The following is an 18371-nucleotide window of genomic DNA, read 5'->3' on the forward strand; positions in this document are numbered from 1 at the left end:
CTGCTGAGCTCTGACCATTGACCAAGGCATACTGGTAACAGAGCAAAAATGAGAAATCTCTATTGAGTTTTAAAACAGCAAAAGACTGATCTTTTCTCTGTTTATGCTCTGTACTTCTGTAATTCTAGGCTATGTTAACCTAACTTCAGTAATGAACAGCTGAATTTAACAGCTATTAAATTGATGAAATTTGCCTCCAATCATAACTAACATCTTGAATACATATGAGTTTTATTTATTTTTTTTAAGTTTATATATATGTATATATATGTTTTTGTTTTGTTTTGTTTTGCTTTTAGTAATCTCTGTGCCCCACATGGGGCTTGAACTCATGACCCCGAGATCAAGAGTTGCATGCTCTATTGACTAAGCCATCCAGGCACCCCGTGAATACAGTTTTATTAAAAAAAATTTTTTTTTAATATTTATTATTTTTTTTTAAGAGAGAGAGAGAGAGACAGAGTGCCAGCAGGGGAGGGACAGAGAGGGGGAGACACAGAATCCAAAGCAGGCTCCAGGCTCTGAGCCGTGAGGACAGAACCCAACACAGGGCTCAAGCCCACAAACTGTGAGATCATGACCTGAGCTGAAGTGAGATGCTTAACCGACTGAGCCACCCAGGCGCCCTTTTTTTCGTTTTTCTTTTGAATACATGAGTTTTAAAACAAAAAATTAAATATCCTTGTCATTTTTTCACCTTTAAAAGTACTACAAGTGTATGAAAAGAAAAGGCAAGAGGATAAAAATAGGTAAATAAATGGGGCGCCTGGGTGGCGCAGTCGGTTAAGCGTCCGACTTCAGCTCAGGTCACGATCTCGCGCTCCGTGAGTTCGAGCCCCACGTCGGGCTCTGGGCTGATGGCTCGGAGCCTGGAGCCTGCTTCCGATTCTGTGTCTCCCTCTCTCTCTGCCCCTCCCCCGTTCATGCTCTCTCTCTGTCTTAAAAATAAATAAACGTTAAAAAAAAAGTTAAAAAAAAATAGGTAAATAAAAAAGTCACTTAAAAGCTATAATATTAAATACTTTTACTTCGGATTGTATCTCCAGTTTTAAAATCCAGCACTACCTTTTGACATTTCAAATCTAGTGACTCTACAACACTGAGTAGAAAGATAAGGGTGAGAGTCAGTTAACCCTGACTTTGTAAATATATCAAATACTGAAGTTACAGTTCTGGACTCAGGATCACATTAATGATCTAGTCTTAATAAAATTTCTTTCTTGGGGCGCCTGGATGGTTCAGTGAAGCGGCCCACTGACTCCTGATTTCCGTTCAGGTCATGATCCCAGGGTCGTGGGATGGAGCCCCGAGTCCAGCTCCGTGCTGAGTGTGGAGCCTGCTTGAGATTCTCTCTCTCCCTCTCCCTCTGCCTCTCCCCTGCTTGCTTGCACTCTCTCTCTCTCTCAAAATAAAAAAATTAACATTAAAAAAAAGGAAAAATAAATAAAAGACATAAATGCAATTTCTTCCTTCTCCTTTTCTCCTGCCTTTCGAAGACGGGACTCACCAACTCCTTTGGGATTCTTCGTGTTATACAATTGTTATGATGAACTTTCCAGTAATTTAATCAAACTGTCTCCTGACAGATGATCTGCCCAGGATGCGGTTCAAGTGCCCGTACTGCACACACGTGGTGAAGCGGAAAGCAGACCTCAAGCGCCACCTTCGCTGCCATACGGGAGAAAGGCCCTATCCGTGTCAAGCTTGTGGGAAAAGATTTAGCAGGCTGGACCATCTAAGTAGCCATTTCCGAACAGTATGTATATAATTTTTCATCATCTTACTTCTTAAGAAATGTGTGCATTTACCTGCTTTAGGATTTACTAAATCTCATTTACTGCGGGAAATCTTTTCATACAACTCTACCATATTGGAAATGTTTCCAACTTAATGGTTTTCCTTTACACGTGATGCATAATTTAATATATAATATATATACATTTTTTTATTCTCCTTTGAGACCTTGAAGTAAGAGATATTCTTTTGAGTATCCATTTTACTTTTTTGCTTTTTATTTATTTTTTGGAATATATATTATAATTCATTTAAAATCTAATATGTTTTTGTATTCTGGTCTTTTCAAGAGCCGAAGACAATGTAAACCAAAGATATTTGAATGTCTAGGTCAGAGTCACTACTTCAGGTACTCAGCCTCTGCTAGTGGTTCTCGAATCCTTTTCTGAAAGGATCTCAGTCTAGTTTCTACTGTTCAACCTCTGTCCACTATACTCCCTTTTTAGTCTCTCTCTAGTTTATCTGTAGTCTCCTCAAGGAAGGGAGCAAGGTGGGAGATTGAGCCACTTCCAGCCAGGGACAGGATTGTCAGCAGTCAGAAATCTCAGGGAATTTGCTGTTCAGTGCTCTGGTGGGTTAATAAGGTAAGGACATTGGAAAATTACTCTGCTGTTCATCTTGAGGCAAGAATGTTTTCCAAAGTCTGTTGTATTACTCATACTTTTATTCCATTTATATGATCTCCTTTTAGCTTTAAAGGACAGTGGATTGGGGCACCTGAGTGCCTCAGTTGGTTAAGTATCCAACTGGATTTTGGCTCAGGTCATGATCTCACAGTTTGTGAGATTGAGCCCCAAATTGGGCTCTGGGCTGACAGCACAGACCCTGCTTGGGATTCTCTCCCTCTCTTTCTGCCTCTGCCCTGTGCTCACTCTCTCTCTCCCTCGCTCAAAATAAATAAATAAAGTTTAAAAAATAATAAATACCGACTTTGGCTCAGGTCATGATCTCGCGGTTCGTGTGTTCAAGCCCCGCGTCGGGCTCTGTGCTGACAGCTCAGAACCTGGAGCCTGTTTCAGATTCTTTGTCTCCCTCTCTCTCTCTGACCCTCCCCTGTTCATGCTCTGTCTCTGTCTCAAAACTAAATAAACGTTAAAATAAATAAATAAATAAATAAATAAATAAATAAATAAAAATAATAAATAAAGGACAGTGGGTCACTTAAGGCAATTTCTTCATGCATTGCTTTATAGTTAGTCAGCAAATATATACTGAGCACCTATGCGCCAGCCCCTTTTCTCAGTGCTAGGTATCCAGTAGTGAGTGAGCAAAACAGACAAAATCTCTACCTTCATTAACCTTATGAAGCTGGTTTTTTAAAATTAAAAACAACCTTTTATTATTTAAAGCAATGGAAAAGTATTAAACAAAGTAAAAATAAGAAAAATAAAATACTTTATTTTCACCACCGAAATATACCTTTCTTAACACTTTATCACATGCATATATATGGGTTGTTTCTAACTAAATTAGATCATACTACTTGTGATATTTTGTAGCCTGCTCTCTTTCGTGAATAATCTACCTTTCCATCTCGGTAAACTTTTATCTGACATCCAGTTCAATTTTGCATTTCCCTGTAGTCTCCCAATACCTTTTATAGCTGGTTTTTCCAAGCCAGTATCCAATTCAGGACCCAGGGATCTCACTGTTAAGTCCCTTAAATATGTTTTTAAGAGAGCATAGTACTCTCAGCCACCCTTTTTATTTCCATAACACTGACTTACTTGAGATATCAAGATAATTGTTTTATAAAATAACCTACCTCTTGATTTCTCCGCTTGCTTCCACATGGTGTCATTTAGTTTGTTCCTCTCTCCCCCCTGCATTTTGTATAAACTAGAATTTTTATCTAAAGTCTTAATGGATTCAAGAAAAATACTTTCCGGGGCACCTGGGTGGCTCATTTGGTTGAGTGTCAGACTTCGGCTCAGGTCATGATCTTGCGGTCCGTGAGTTCGAGCCCCGCATCCGGCTCTGTACTGACAGCTTGGAGCCTGGAGCCTGCTTCGCATTCTGTGTCTCCCTCTCTCTCTGCCCCTCCCCCATTCATGCTGTGTCTCTCTCTGTCTCAAAAATAAATAAACGTTAAAAAAAATTTAGAAAAAAAAAAAAAGAGGGGCGCCTGGGTGGCTCAGTCGGTTAAGCGTCCGACTTCAGCTCAGGTCACGATCTCCCGGTCCGTGAGTTCGAGCCTCGCGTGGGGCTCTGGGCTGACAGCTCAGAGCCTGGAGCCTGCTTCCGATTCTGTGTCTCCCTCTCTCTCTGCCCCTCCCCCATTCATGCTGTGTCTCTCTCTGTCTCAAAAATAAATAAACGTTAAAAAAAATTAAAAAAAAAAAGATTGGTCATTAAGCTAGGTAATGATACCATGATCCCACCGTTGTGCAGTTAAAGATGCCACCACGTGATTAGAAAGGACTCTATGTGGAACTATTTTGGCATTATGCTATATCCATTTCTTCATCAAGCATTCATTTAATGAGATTAACAGCAGTTGATAAACTCTGCCCAAATTATTAATTTTACTTGTGGTATGATTTACTGATTTTATCATTTCTTCTACATTATTAGCCAGAATTCTATAAAGTAAAACCTTCCCTCATCACCTGGAACTACTTGGTTACTTTGACATACAGTTACTACAGGAGAAACGGGATAAATATTTAATTCTTTCCCTTTAATTATCAATTTTCAAAATAAAGAGTTGATTAAATAGCAGTTTCAAATGGTAATATGAGTTTTTTCTGGCTTTATTTTTTTTCTAAGTAACATACAGTCTCATGAATTTTCATTGGTTCATTGTGTTTGGGACCACAACAATTATTATTCTTTTTGATACTTAAATTTTCAGTTTTGTCCAGTTGGACGACTTGAAACTGGTTCTTGTGTCCCTTTGTCATAAGTCCATTAAATATTCAAGGTGGCCTTATTCTCTGGCCCCCAAATTTCCCTAGGCTCACCTTGTATTTTCCCTGTCACAAAACTGGAATCAGCCAATTCTCAAAAGACCTGTGGTTCCTTTTAATGGGGAATGAAATTAGAAACCAAACTTTGGACACCTGGGGTGCTCATTGTTACTATGGTGTCATTCCCCTTAGATTATTTCAGTGGACAGGGGCACTGTGGTGGCTCAGTGGGCTGAGCGTTTGACTTCAGCTCAGGTCATGATCTCACAGTACGTGAGTTCGAGCCCTACGTTGGTCTCACTGCTGTCAGTGCAGAGCCCACTTCAGATCCTCTGTCCCCCTCTCCCTCTGCCCCTCCTCTGCTCGTTCTCTCTCTCAAAAATAAATAAACATTTAAAAAAAAGATTATTTCAGTGGACAGAGCTGGAAGATACATGTTTTTAAAATAATGAATCCATGGGGAACCTGGGTGGCTCAGTCGGTTAAGTGTCCGACTTCGGCTCAGGTCATGATCTCACAGTTCGTGGATTTGAGCCCCACGTAGGGCTCTGTGCTCACAGCTCGGAGCCTGGAGCCTGCTTCGGGTTCTGTGTCTTCTGTGTCTCCCTCTCTCTCTGCCCCTCCCCAGCTGGTGCTCTGTCTCTCTCTCTCTGTCTCAAAAATAAATAAAAACATTTAAAAAAAAAAGTTAAAAAAATTCATGATGATATATTCAATTTTAACATAATGTTTTATTTAATTTCTTTGACTTCATAATCATATTGGAATTGAAGGGATGGGGGATAAACATGAATCTGTGCCAGAACTTTCTAACAAAAACAGTACCACATATGATACCCATAACATTACTATTTCAGGAGAAATAAAGGTACACTCAAATTGTGTACTTTCAATGTTTACTGATTAATATGTCAGGAGTTAAGTAGAAAATAATAACTATACTGAGTTGTAGTCCTATACATTTTCTTATATATTTTACCACACTGCATTAGTTTTCTTGGGGTTTTTGGCCATTTGTGTTTGGTGGTGTAGTTCCATAGTGTTCTGATTTTATCTAAATGAATATGCCATAAATATTAATTCAACATTATGATATTAATTATAGTGATTTTTAGAGTAGAACCCATAATCTCTGCTCTGACAGCTATTAAAGAAAGTTATTTAGGGCATGTGGGTGGCTTAGTCAGTTAAGCATCTGACTTCGTCTTAAGTCATGATCTCACGGTTCGTGAGTTCAGGTCCTGCTTCAGGTGAGCCCCACTTCTCTCTCTCTCCCTCTCTCTCTCTCTCTCCCTCTCTGCCTCTTGTGGGATTCTCTCACCATCTCTCTCTGCCACTCACTTGCACCCTCTCTCTCTCAAAAATAAATAAAAAAGAAAGAAAGAAAGAAAGAAAGACAGAAAGAAAAATCTGTTTATTAATAAGTATAATTATATAATTACTCGTCTTACAACTTTTTTCTAAAGCACTTCACACGTATTAACTCATTTGGTTCTCACAACCCGAGTTGTATTCCCACTAGTTGTTAAGGAAGGAAGCAGGGATAATAATAGGCTGACACATAGCAGCCTGTGTTGTTTTGACATATGTTGTCGTTTGGACCAATGTCCATTGTGATTGTCAGGCTTCTGTTCTGTTTGGGTGGTACTTCTACCTTGCTAGTTGTTAGATATTTTGACTATCACCCTGGAAGCAGGTTTATATTGTTTTCAGTTACTAGCTTCAAGATACATGGTTAATAAATGACAAAAGCAGGGCTAGAACCCAAGCCTTCCAGTTCCTGGTCTAGTCCTCTTTCTACAGGATCTTTCATTAATAGAAGTGACAAGAGATCCTTCTATCTAAAAATATGTATCCTGGCTGGCTCAGTCAGTGGAGGATGCAACTCTTGGTCTCAAGGTTGTGGATTTGGGCCCCACGTTGGGTGTAGAGATTACTTAAAGATAAAATTTATACACACACACACACACACACACACACACACACATATACACACATATATGTATATATATGTATATATATATATTTTTTTAATGTCTCATTTTTTATTTTTGAGAGAGTGTGGGGATGGGCAGAGAAAGAGAGACAGAGACAGAGGCTCCAAAGCGGGCTCTGCACTGATAGCAGAGAGTCTGATGCGGGGCTTGAATTCACAAACGTTGAGATTGTGACCTGAGCTGAAATCGGACATTGAACTGACTCAGTCACCCAGGTGCCCCAGTTTTTTTTTTTTTTTATTGTTTTAAGTTTATTTATTTATTTTGACAGAGCATGAGCAAGCAGGGGAGGGGCAGAGAGAGAGGAAGGGAGAGAGAATCCCAAGCAGGCTCCATGCTGTCAGTGCAGAGCCCAACTTGGGGCTTGATCTCTCCCAAACTGTGAGATCATCACCTAGGCCAAAATCAAGAGTCAGACACTTAACCGACTAAGCCACCAGGCACCCTGTATATTTTTTATTCTATTTTAAAGAGAATGAGAGAGAGAGAGAGAGAGAGAGAGAGAGAGAAAGAAAGAAAGAATCTTAAGCAGGCTCCATGCTCAGTGTGGAGCCTGATGTGGGGCTCAATCCCACAACCCTGGGGTCATGACCTGAGCCAAAATCAAGAGTTAGATGCTCAAGCAAATGAGCCACCCAGGTGCCCCAAAGATAAAATCTTTTTTAAAAAAATGTTTCGATAAACTTAAATTTGGGACAATGTATTTTTCTTTCTCTAGCTGATAATAATAAATTAACACACAAAACAAGAGGTTTCTCCCTCACCAAAATTAAGGTATATAAAGTCCTTAGAATAGTACATGTGATATATTTAGTGTTTGCAATTATTATTATTCTGGAAGGTGTCCCTTGTTACCTTAGATATCAAAATATTGTTGGATTAAGGGATATGTGAAATTATTAAGCATGTGATATTAATCATAAAAATGTTATAGCCATCATTTAGAGAAAGTTGGTATTTATTTGTGACGTCAGTTTATCATCAAAACCTGTGATCTTTTTCTAATAATTAGACGTTAATTTTAATATTAGTGCTTGGTTTTGGACATCTTAAGTTTATGCACTGGTACCGAGATCTCGAACTATGCCGCTTTTGAAAAATCTTTTTTTTTATCGCTATTTAAATCTCTACACAGATTCACCAGGCATGCAAACTAATCTGCAGAAAATGCAAACGCCACGTGACTGATCTAACAGGGCAAGTGGTCCAGGAAGGAACCAGGCGCTACAGACTCTGTAACGAGTGCCTTGCTGAAGTTGGCATAGACAGCCTCCCCATTGATTTGGAAGCTGAACAGCATCTTATGTCCCCATCAGATGGAGATAAGGATTCCAGATGGCACTTGAGTGAAGATGAGAATAGATCATACGTGGAGATTGTAGAGGATGGGTCTGCTGATCTGGTCATACAACAGGTTGATGATAGTGAAGAAGAAGAAGAAAAGGAAATAAAACCCAACATTAGGTAGCTGACGTGTGACCCCACAGAGCTGTGGCGTGTATGCAACTTACATTGACTTCCTGTATCTCTCTCTTTCCATGGTCAGAGTCTGGTTAACAAATTTATCAGACTGACTTAAAAGTAATGACCTAATATAACTTGCATGCTTTCCAAACAGGTCATTGTATCCATTCTGAACTTTGTTGCCCTAAAATATGTTGCTGCACCGGAAAGGAAGACCTAGCTTGAGTTGGCATGATGGATGAACAATTAATCCTCTTTTTTTTTTCCCCTTTTAATACTGGAAGATCTACTTAGCAAACTTTTCTCAAAGAAAATATTTTAAATAAACTTACCACAACCAAACCTTATGTAAGAGAATTTCAAGGTGTTGCAAAAACACAACCTATGAATACTGAATTTTCGCAGGGAACCAGGTAAGAGCACATTTAAGGGTCTGGCACCCAATCTGACTGAACTGATAAGTCTTTCTATTAATTTCAGATCTAAAGCAACCTATCATTATCCCAATATGCTACATATTGTTTTAGGATCATGGCAGAAGACAAATCAAAAATGTTTGAAACGATTCATATTTGAATGTTTTGTCATGAAGTTAAAAATTACTCTTACGTAGTCCGTGTTGTTTTAAAAAAACAAAAACCTCAAGTAGAGGCAGACCAGAGATTACATACAGACCTCATTTTCTAAAGCAGGAACTAATACTGCCTAAAAGTCAAGGTAGTTTGTGAAGATCTGACAATGTAATCCTCTTCCTCTCTACAGGAGAAAAAAACAACAAAAAACGATACACAAGAAAATTGGAGGTTACCAGTTCTTAAGAATGATTTCTAACATTTATTTTTCTGCTCTATTGTTTTTAAAGTGCTGTCTCACACATTTTCTCACTTAATCAGCAAGGTAAATATTAATTGCCTCTGACTTGCAAATGACGTAATTAAGGTCAGAAAGTTTAAGCTTTGGGACTTGTGACAGACAGGTTTTGATTTTACACAGCCCTCTTCCAACTGTCTCTCCCTGTATTGTCTCTGGAAATGGCAAAGAATTAAAGTCAAACCTCACCAATCTGCAGTAATTAGAAAAAGAAGCCTATCAGAAAGCATGAAAGAATTTAATAATCTCTAACAACATATAATAACTTGAACTAGAGTTATCCAAGAGTGCTCAGTAATGTCCCTACAGTGTCTTTTGACATGTTTTTAATGTCAGGTTATTTATATGTAAATTTTATATATAACACTATTTGAACCAATTCTTCTCTTAAATGCTTTAAGCATTTTTACTTATCTTGTTTATGTAATTTTTCAAAACAAACTTTTCCCCAAGGAAACAAAGGTGAGTTTAAACTCCTCCCCTGTATGAATTAGGGAACATTCTAAACGTACAGTTAAATTGGAGAAGCATTATTTTAGTTCTGAAGATAAAATCTAAATGCCAAAAAAACCTGACCTTACTAAAGGTCACTGCAAGTTATTACAATTAAGCTTGATCTGATTTAATTTTGATAGAGAGAGGCTCTCTATCAAATTATACTGTATTTCTAAATGTCATAACATATGTCAATATGATCCTTTTCATTTTATTCTTTCTCTCATTCTTTCATTAGTGATTGTCCTTTGATACAAGTTGAGGGCTAAAATGGTTAATTTCTAAAACATTTTTTATAAATAGATGACTAACCATTTGTTTTTGTTTTATGGTACTTAATGCTGAGACTTTTTTCAAGATTCCCCTGACGGTAAATTTCCATTCGCTTCAAGACTGGATGGTATGCACTGAGTTCATTGTGCTCCCAACATGACTGTTCCTGAATCAGGAGTCTTAACAATGAAGTTGTATCCAAATGAGGGAGGGAACACTTGTCATCCTCTAGTCTCACCAGATGGTAGCATCTTTTAAAATTATTATCTGATTTTTTAGTCCTTGGAGCCAAGAGGAAAAATGAGTGATGGGAGCTTTATTCATGAGGATGATTAGTGCTTGCATGTGTATGCTCTAATGCACTTTAGTCTGTGATCTAAATGTTCTTTTATGCTGTTCTCTTCTGCATGCGAACATCAGCATGAATGTCAGCAAAGTCCACTGGACACGGTGCCACCAGCACCTTATCTGAAATAATGCTTTCTCATTGTTTATAACAAGCAACAAGCTATCCCCACAAAACAGCCATCAGACTCATCAAACTAGACAGCTCATCTATCCTACCATTTTAGTATCCTAAAAGAAAAACATTTGTGACATATTTGTAAGTTGTAAATAGTAACTCCAGTTATCATATCATATGTATCGAAGACTTTAAAGACCAGTTCTTTCCCAGAGTGAGACTGTCCAGTAATGGTTTCTGAGAAAACAAAAGTCTTTGGCTTTTAAATGTGGGGAAATGTTACATAGGGGTGTAATCTCTTAATGTAAGCTTAATTTATGCCAAGGGTTTTTTTCTTTTTTTTCATATTAGCAAAATAGCGGGAGTTGGTTAGAACAAAGTTTGCTCTTACAGTAATGCTGTTTATCAGCTGGTGAATGCCTTTCTAACTGTGTGGTCCTCAAGAGTGTGTGGCGATGGGAAGAAGTGTTGCAAAATAAAGCAATACTGCAGTCGTGCCTAGTGGCTGGAGGAGGCAACATGGACTAGATCGGTGGTTTAAAAGATTTTTTTTTTTAACCCAAGAAACCCTTTCTTCAAATGAATTGTTGCAGAGAGAAGCCCACCATTTAAGGTGGGCGAAACCCTAAAATCAGAGCTGCTCTTGCTAAAGCCCTCTGTGAGCCTTTCACCAGACACCTCTGCAGAGCTCAGCAGTGCGGTACTGAAAACCTTGGAACCAGGGAACTCTTTGAATTCCCTTTGAGCATTGCGGTCTTACTTCATTACCTCTGTTACTCACCGTGCTGATAAACTGGTAATCAGAGGGTCTCCTAGAGCAGCAGCTCACAGCCTTCATCTGTACAATATTCCTTCTATAGTTAGCATGTCTTTTGAAGAACAAATTTTTCAACACTGTATTTTTGACTAATGAAATCAAAACAAGCACCGTTACTGCTTTTATGCCACCAAGTCATTGCTTAATGGATGAAGAAAGTTTGGTGTGTCAGTTACTTAAGAGCTCAGACTGAATTCATTAAAGTTATTTTGCTAAGTCATGCTAAGATATATCGAAACTTCCACTCATATTGGATATATATATATATATATCCTATATATACATATATATCCTATATATACATATATATCCTAAATTAATTAATACTATGGAAATTTAATACTGTGGAAAATCACTAAAAGTGACATAGTGTAAGATTATTTAACTGGGAAGGCTGATAATAATAGGTACTGGAGGACCAAACTTTAGATTATACATGGAAAGTTCTATGTTATTTTATATTAGAGTGGATCAGTATTACTATTTATCATTTATATAGCATTTTATATTTACAAAGTATTTAATAATTTTTATGTTATTCTCTACATATCTATGAAATAGGACAGTTCTCTCACATGAAAGGTAAAGAAATTGAGGCACAGAACAGTAAAGCAACCTCCCTAAGACAACCCAGTGAAACAGTGGCAAAAATAGGAACTAGAATGATCAGATTTTCTGAATCCTAGAATATCAGCTTAATTCACTGAGGTGTGTTGTGTATTACTCGATTTTATAAGATGCCTTTTACAAATAATAGTCAATTGTCTTAAAGTTGACGTCATTGTATGTGGATAAATCCTATACAGAATAAATATTATGTAAAGGATGTGACTTTAGTTATAAGAGTTTTAATGATAAAATTCAGGTTATCACAGAAACAGCACTGTTTAGCCAGTGGCTTTATATATTGTGAAGTATAATTAACATTTTATTTTGATATAGGAGTTTCTTAACTCTTCATGCTAATGGAGCCATGAATAGACCAGAAAAGTGAAATCCACAGAGGATCTATACACTTCGTCTTCTAACATGTTAGTCTTTTCCCTACGGAATTTGTATTGATGCCAACAAAAAGTCAAATATGTTAATAAGTGATAAACCACACACAAGAGAAGCCAAGGGCCTCTTAACTTTTCGAGGCTTTTCAATACTGAAATAGGATAAACACTTTTCTCCATCTCTTTATTTTTTTTCACATCCGTTTCAAAAGCCATTGGATACTTACCACCTTGAGATTGGAAACCAGTGACCAGGGTAATGCCAGTCATCTCTTTACCTTTAGACTTGATTAGATAGATCATTTACAAACATTGTTAAATGGAATACAGCTTATAAAGTATATCTAGGAATTTATTATACTCTGCTTTGCTCTTTCAGATTTCTAGATATACAAATCCATTATATAGTTGCTTGATTTTCCCATTGGGAAAATCTTTTAATCCCTTGTTGATATTATTTACAACCACTTAAATTTCTTCATTAAAGAGTAACTTTATATTTACATTTACATTTATATTTATTCAACCCTTAAGGGGAGAAAGGGGAACATTTCTGCCTAGACCATGGTTCTCAGCCTTGGCTGCATATTAGAATCACTTGTGGAGCTTTTATTTATTTATTTTTTTAAGTTTATTTATTTTTGAGACAGAGAGTATGAGCCGGGAGGGGCAGAGAGAGAGTGGGGGATGCAAAATCTGAAGCAGGCTCCGGGCTGTCAGCACAGAGCCCAACACGGGGCTTGAACTCACGAGCAGTGAGATCATGACCTGAGCTGAAGTCGGATGCTTATCCAACTGTACCACCCAGGCGCTCCACTTCTGAAGCTTTGAAAAACACAGATGCCTAAGCAAATCACAATCTTTGGCAGATGGGACCTCGATGAGGTATTTTTTAAAAATCTTCCCAGTGTCTTTTGTGCAAAATAGGACCCCTATTCAAGGTTTCCCTCTGTCCTTATAGTTGCCTCAATGGGCATTTGAACCATTTGACCTTCCAGCTTACTGGTTCTCAACCTTATCTGAAAGGAAGATATTAATTTTTGTGAAATGTCAAGATACCGTATATGTTTCCTTAAAGTTTTTATTAGGACAAATAATAACACTCTAAATTATTGGGTAGTCTTAAACTAGTCCATTTTTACTTTGGGATACATTTGGGTTTTATTTGATTATGGGTATTGCGTTCTGGGAATTCACACAGTACTTCAGATTAATAAAAACTACATTAGGAATATGTGACTGAAATACGGTATTGAAATTATGTCTTGTTTTTGAAGAAGGAACCAGAACACTCTCTAAGCACTATGGAACTTAATTGCTACACATTAGAATTCCATCAATGAATTGAATTAAATCATTTTTTTATTCAAGTTAAATGTCATACTGGAAAGGTAGGATTCAATACTAAGATGTGTTATTTAAAGAAGGCTGAGGACAAATTAGGAAACAAAAGTAATTTTCTTCCTTATTCTTCAAGTATTACCATTAAAAAAATTTTTTTTTTCTTTAATGAGAAGACTTGAGTAGATGCCATTCTCATTCCCACCTTTAAGGTTGTGTTTGCGATTCAAACACTATGGGTATATCCCTTCACCAGTATAGTATACACACACTCCCTTGCTTGGTCCCCTACAAAAAAGAATGTTATTCAATAACGAAGTGGCACTTTTTTGCTTAGTTCAAAAGGTTAAATGCTGGAACACAAAATAGAAATAGATACTGTGCCTTTTGCTGCGTTTTTGAATTGACTTAAAACTTTTTTTTTTCCCTGGGGGAAAAAAATCCATGAGGAACACAACCCTGAAAAGCGGCACCCATAAGCATTAGCACTAGAAGGCTCCAGCATTTGGGGGCCATGTTAAAAACTGAAAGCCTGTTTTTTCTTGCTAACTATCAGCGACATTTATTCGCAGTCAGGTGGGTAAACGGCTTGGTTTTATATCTTCTTTTCAGGGAGGAGTACAGCAGTGAGTAGTACGAACCTTCCTTTTCCTTTTCAGTCCTGTTTTTTTCCCACAAATGCTTTTCCTGGAAAGTTATCACAGAGTCCCGCAGCTAGACCCCAGAAGAGGCCCGCGACCTACCAGACACCCCAAGACTACATTCTAGGGGGGAAACGTAAAGGTCTGCTAAGTGGGCACCAGATTAAAGAGCCCCCATTTCCCGAGTGTCTACTGGATCCCAGTCCTCTGAGGTAGGCACTGGCACCATCCCTGTTTATGACTGAAAAGTGATGCTGGCAGCCCTGGTGAGGACCCAGAGGGGGTCCCAGGGAACCAGTCAAGAGGGTCCCTGGATGCACGCAAGGGTAGAAATCAAACAGGAGCCAGCAGGAGGTGAAAGAGTTTATTGAAGGTATGGAGAGAGTGCAGGTAGAGTGGGAGACTCAGAAAGGAGAGAGCCTCGTCTTTGCTGGGGGCCTGGGGTTTTTATTGAGGATTGTGATCTGGTGTATACTCCTCGCAGGCATCCAGAAACCAGCTAGAACAAAGAGGAGGGCCCAGGAGTTATTCTTTGGAGCCAGGGGGTCTTGACCTGGAACTGTCTAGGCCAGTGGTCTGGAATACGCATACCATAGCTTCCGCTGGTTATTCTCACCTGGTCCTTCCTTAGATGTCATTTATTCTAAAGAAATCATGAACTCCCTGTCCCTAAAAGGACATATGCTATTTGCACGATGAGACATGTGTAAAGTGGGGGTGCGGGTCCTAGCAAGAATAGGAGCAGGAAAAGGAACGAAACGCAGATTTTATGAAGTCCTTCAGTTACCCCTGTCTCAGGAGGAAATTGAGGCTTGAGTAGGTGAATGACTGACTCCGAAGCCACGCTGACTGATGTCCCAGCAGGGATTTGAGCCCACGCGGTGGCACACCCACATGTGCATGCCGAAAGTCGTGGCCACGCCAGGGGCAGCTAGTCCATTTGATCCCGACTTCCGGTTACATTATTGCGAGGTCTGCGACCAGGCGCTTCCCCGCTTGCCAGTTCGGGACCCTCACACAGGAACAGTCTACCGAGGCCGCTGCGCACGCCGGTCAGGTGGCTTGGACAGACAGGCCTTGGCGGCCAATGAGAGTCTTAGGCTTCCGCAGCTAAGCCAATCGCAGCCAGGCAAAGGCACGTGGGGCGGAGCCGGACCCGCTGTTGGCCGAAACCCCTGCCACTCCAGAACGCCCTGCTGGTCAGCCTCAGCCAGGACCTCGCTGCTGTTCTCCAGTTTATCCGGCGTACCTGCCCTTTCTATTTCTTCGCCCCTCGTCCCTCGTTCCCTTAATTTTTAGAGGGTCATGACTCTTTAAGAGAAGCATTGAACAACAACTGTTTTAACGATCCAGCCCTGTGAGGTAGGTGCTATTATGGTAGATGAAGAAACAGGCTTAGGGAAGACCACAGTCGGGAAGTTTCCAGACGGAACTGGAAGCAGAGGCTCTGGCTCCTGCTTCTAAGTATATATTGGGAGATTAGGCATTTATAATGACTCAGGGAACCCTGTCACGTGCAAGGCAGAGGAATGAAATGAAAAGGGTGGAGGAACACTACATTCCAGGTGGGGAGGCGTACATACGGCCAGTAATGATGTGAGGTAGAAAAGTGCCAACTGCCAGAATCGTATCAATTTGTCCGTTCAACAGATACCTGAACATCTACCATTTGCAGCCTCCTCCAAACACACGGATCCCTAGGTGGAGTTGAGACAAATTATTTGGGTGGGGAGAGTATTACGTTTGTTTTTACACAAAAACAAATATAGATAACAAAAATGGCCATTCATCCCAACAGACAAATAATGTGCTGATTTAAAAAGAAAAGGAAAGCTGGCTTTGAGCTATGCCTCAAATGGAAAGGACATCAATATAACCACGGAATGAGTGCAGGGAATAGAAGTCTAAGAGGAATCCAAGACAGCTGCAGTCTGGGGAGTGGGAGGCTAAGGGTGCTATAGATAGAAATAAGAAATATGGAATTTGGATATGAAAACATGACATTAAGGATCTCTTCCTAAGGAGCGTGGCGCCAAGAGCTTTGGAATCCAGGAAAACCTGGATTAAGTGTCACTGAAACAGACCACTAAAGATAGAAGGCTCAGGGGCGCCTGGGTGGCTGTTGGCTAAGCATCTGACTTCGGCTCAGGTCATGATCTCATGGTTCATGGGTTGGAGCCTGGCATCGGGCTCTGTGCTGACAGCTCAGAGCCTAGAGCCTCCTTCAGATTCTGTGTCTCCCCTTCTCTCTGCCCCTCCCCGCTCACACTCTGTCTCCGTCTCTCAAAAATGAATTAACGTTAAAAAAAATTTTTTTAAGCATTAAAAAAAAAAGAAGAAGAAGGTTTAAAAAAGGTATTGGCACCTGGGTGGCCCAGTCGGTTTAGCGTGGGCTCTTGATTTCAGCTCAGGTCATGATCTCATTGTTCATGGGATCAAGGCCTGTGTCAGGCTCTGTGCTGACAGCACGGAGTTTGCTTGGGATTCTCTCTCTCCCTGCCCCTCCTCCACTCTCTCAAAATAAATAAACTTAAAAAAAGTGTATAAAGCAGAATTGTGACTACATATATTTACTTAAGGGACTTTATGCAGCAATGTATCCAAATATTTACAACACAGTCTAAGTATTTCTTTGGAAATCAGAGAACCCAGGAAAGTTGGGATCAAGCAGGTGGGATGAGTCCAAATAGCTTCTAAAAGGTGAGTTTCCAGTTATTTCAAAAAAGGACAGGATTGGCAGGTAAGAATCTGGGCAACAGAATACACAGAGCTAAAGAACAGGAAGTAGATTAGTGGTTGCCTAGGGCTGGGAGGCAGGAGGGTGGGGAGTGTACTTAAAAAAGTAGTGGGTTTTTTGGAGGGTGAAAATGTTCTAAAATTGATTGTGGCAACAGTTGCACAACTGTGCAAATATACTAAAGACCACTGAATTGTACATTTTCAGTGGGTGAACTGTATGGTAGAATTATATCTCAATAAAGTAGTTATAAAAACAATCGGTAAAAAATCAAAGGGCAGAACTGGAGAGTTATGTAAACTTAGCTGGTTGGTGATGGTGAGTTGCACTGGTCCTGAGAGGGGCTCTGGAGGGCCTAGGGGAACAATGATAAAGGCAGAAACAAAGTCACCCAATAACTGGCTCATCTTCCTTCTCCTTGTGATGCACCCTTGAATGTTTAATGCTGTGAGCTACAAGGAAACCCAGAAGGGACGAGCGGAAGGGAGCGCCTCAGAAGGGCAACTGGTTTGGCATAAAGAGATGGGCACAGCTTTTGAAAATGGATGCTCAACTGACATATGGAAGAAAGAAAAACAGGAAAAACTTGGCGTAGAGAAGCAGGAAGGAAAATGAAGTCGAAAGAGAAAACAGGAGAGGGGAGAAGCAGAAAGAAGCGGCTTTTTTGCCCTTCTTCATAAACACAGACCTTCGCAGAATGGCACCGGCTACCAGGGTTGTCTCTAGGCTGGTGACACCCCCTAACCAAACACTGTGGACTGTTTTAATAAGGAGGAAAGTAAGAGGCTGTTGGCATTTATTATTCTCGTCAAAGTAATAATACTAGCCCTCACAGAGCATTTACTATGTGTCATGTGCCGTCCTTTATTTATATTTCTTAATCTTCTTAACAATCCTACAAGTACTATCATCATCACTTCAAATAAATTAAGGCAGAGAGGTAAAGCAACATGTCCAAAGTGGACAGTTAGTAAGTGGCTTACCAGGACTGTTCAGGGACCCCAGTGATCTGGCTCTGGTTTGTGCTGTTTACAACAGTCCAGCCCCTCAAAATAACGCTAGCATAGTCCACAGCTCCAAGTGTAATTCCAAAATTACTCCCCCTTTTTTTTTTCATTTACAAAATAAGATTCTTAATGACCCCAGCGATGCTGGGGTATTGCACAGCAACCTGGTCTGTCAGTGGTCATCCTCCCCATTTCAGAGTTGAGGAGACTAAGCCTCAGATAGGTTAAGGAAATTTCCTGAAGTCATACAGTTCATGAATGACAGAGTCAGCATCAGAATCCATGACTCTAATGACCTTAACAGTTATACTTGGAAGCAGTTTAAAACACACACACGGGGGCCTGGCTGGCCTAGTCAGTGAAGCATACGGCTCTTGATCTTGGGGTCATGAGTTCGAGCCCCACATTGGGTGTGGGGTCTACTTAAAAATACATAGATATAGGGGCGCCTAGGGAGCTCAGTCCGTTAAACATCTGACTTCAGCTAAAGTCATGATCTTGCGGTCTGTGAATTCAAGCCCCACGTCAGGCTCTGTGCTGATAGCAGTCCTGGAGCCTGCTTCGG

General features: G+C 39.8%; 1 protein-coding gene across 3 annotated transcripts in view; it reads left to right on the forward strand.

The window, feature by feature from the left end:
• The window catches only part of ZBTB8A (zinc finger and BTB domain containing 8A), a 69838-nt gene extending 57888 nt beyond the window's left edge, over positions 1–11950 (forward strand). For all 3 annotated transcript variants that reach the window (XM_042996421.1, XM_042996423.1, XM_042996422.1), the window contains 2 exons: positions 1587–1756; positions 7836–11950. In XM_042996421.1, the coding sequence (XP_042852355.1) occupies positions 1587–1756; positions 7836–8168 (503 nt within the window). In that variant the 3' untranslated portion in view covers positions 8169–11950. The remainder of the gene's footprint in view (positions 1–1586; positions 1757–7835) is intronic.
• The last annotated feature ends 6421 nt before the right edge of the window (positions 11951–18371 follow it).

The sequence above is a fragment of the Panthera tigris genome, chromosome C1 (assembly GCF_018350195.1).
Source record: "Panthera tigris isolate Pti1 chromosome C1, P.tigris_Pti1_mat1.1, whole genome shotgun sequence".
Lineage (NCBI taxonomy): Eukaryota > Metazoa > Chordata > Mammalia > Carnivora > Felidae > Panthera > Panthera tigris.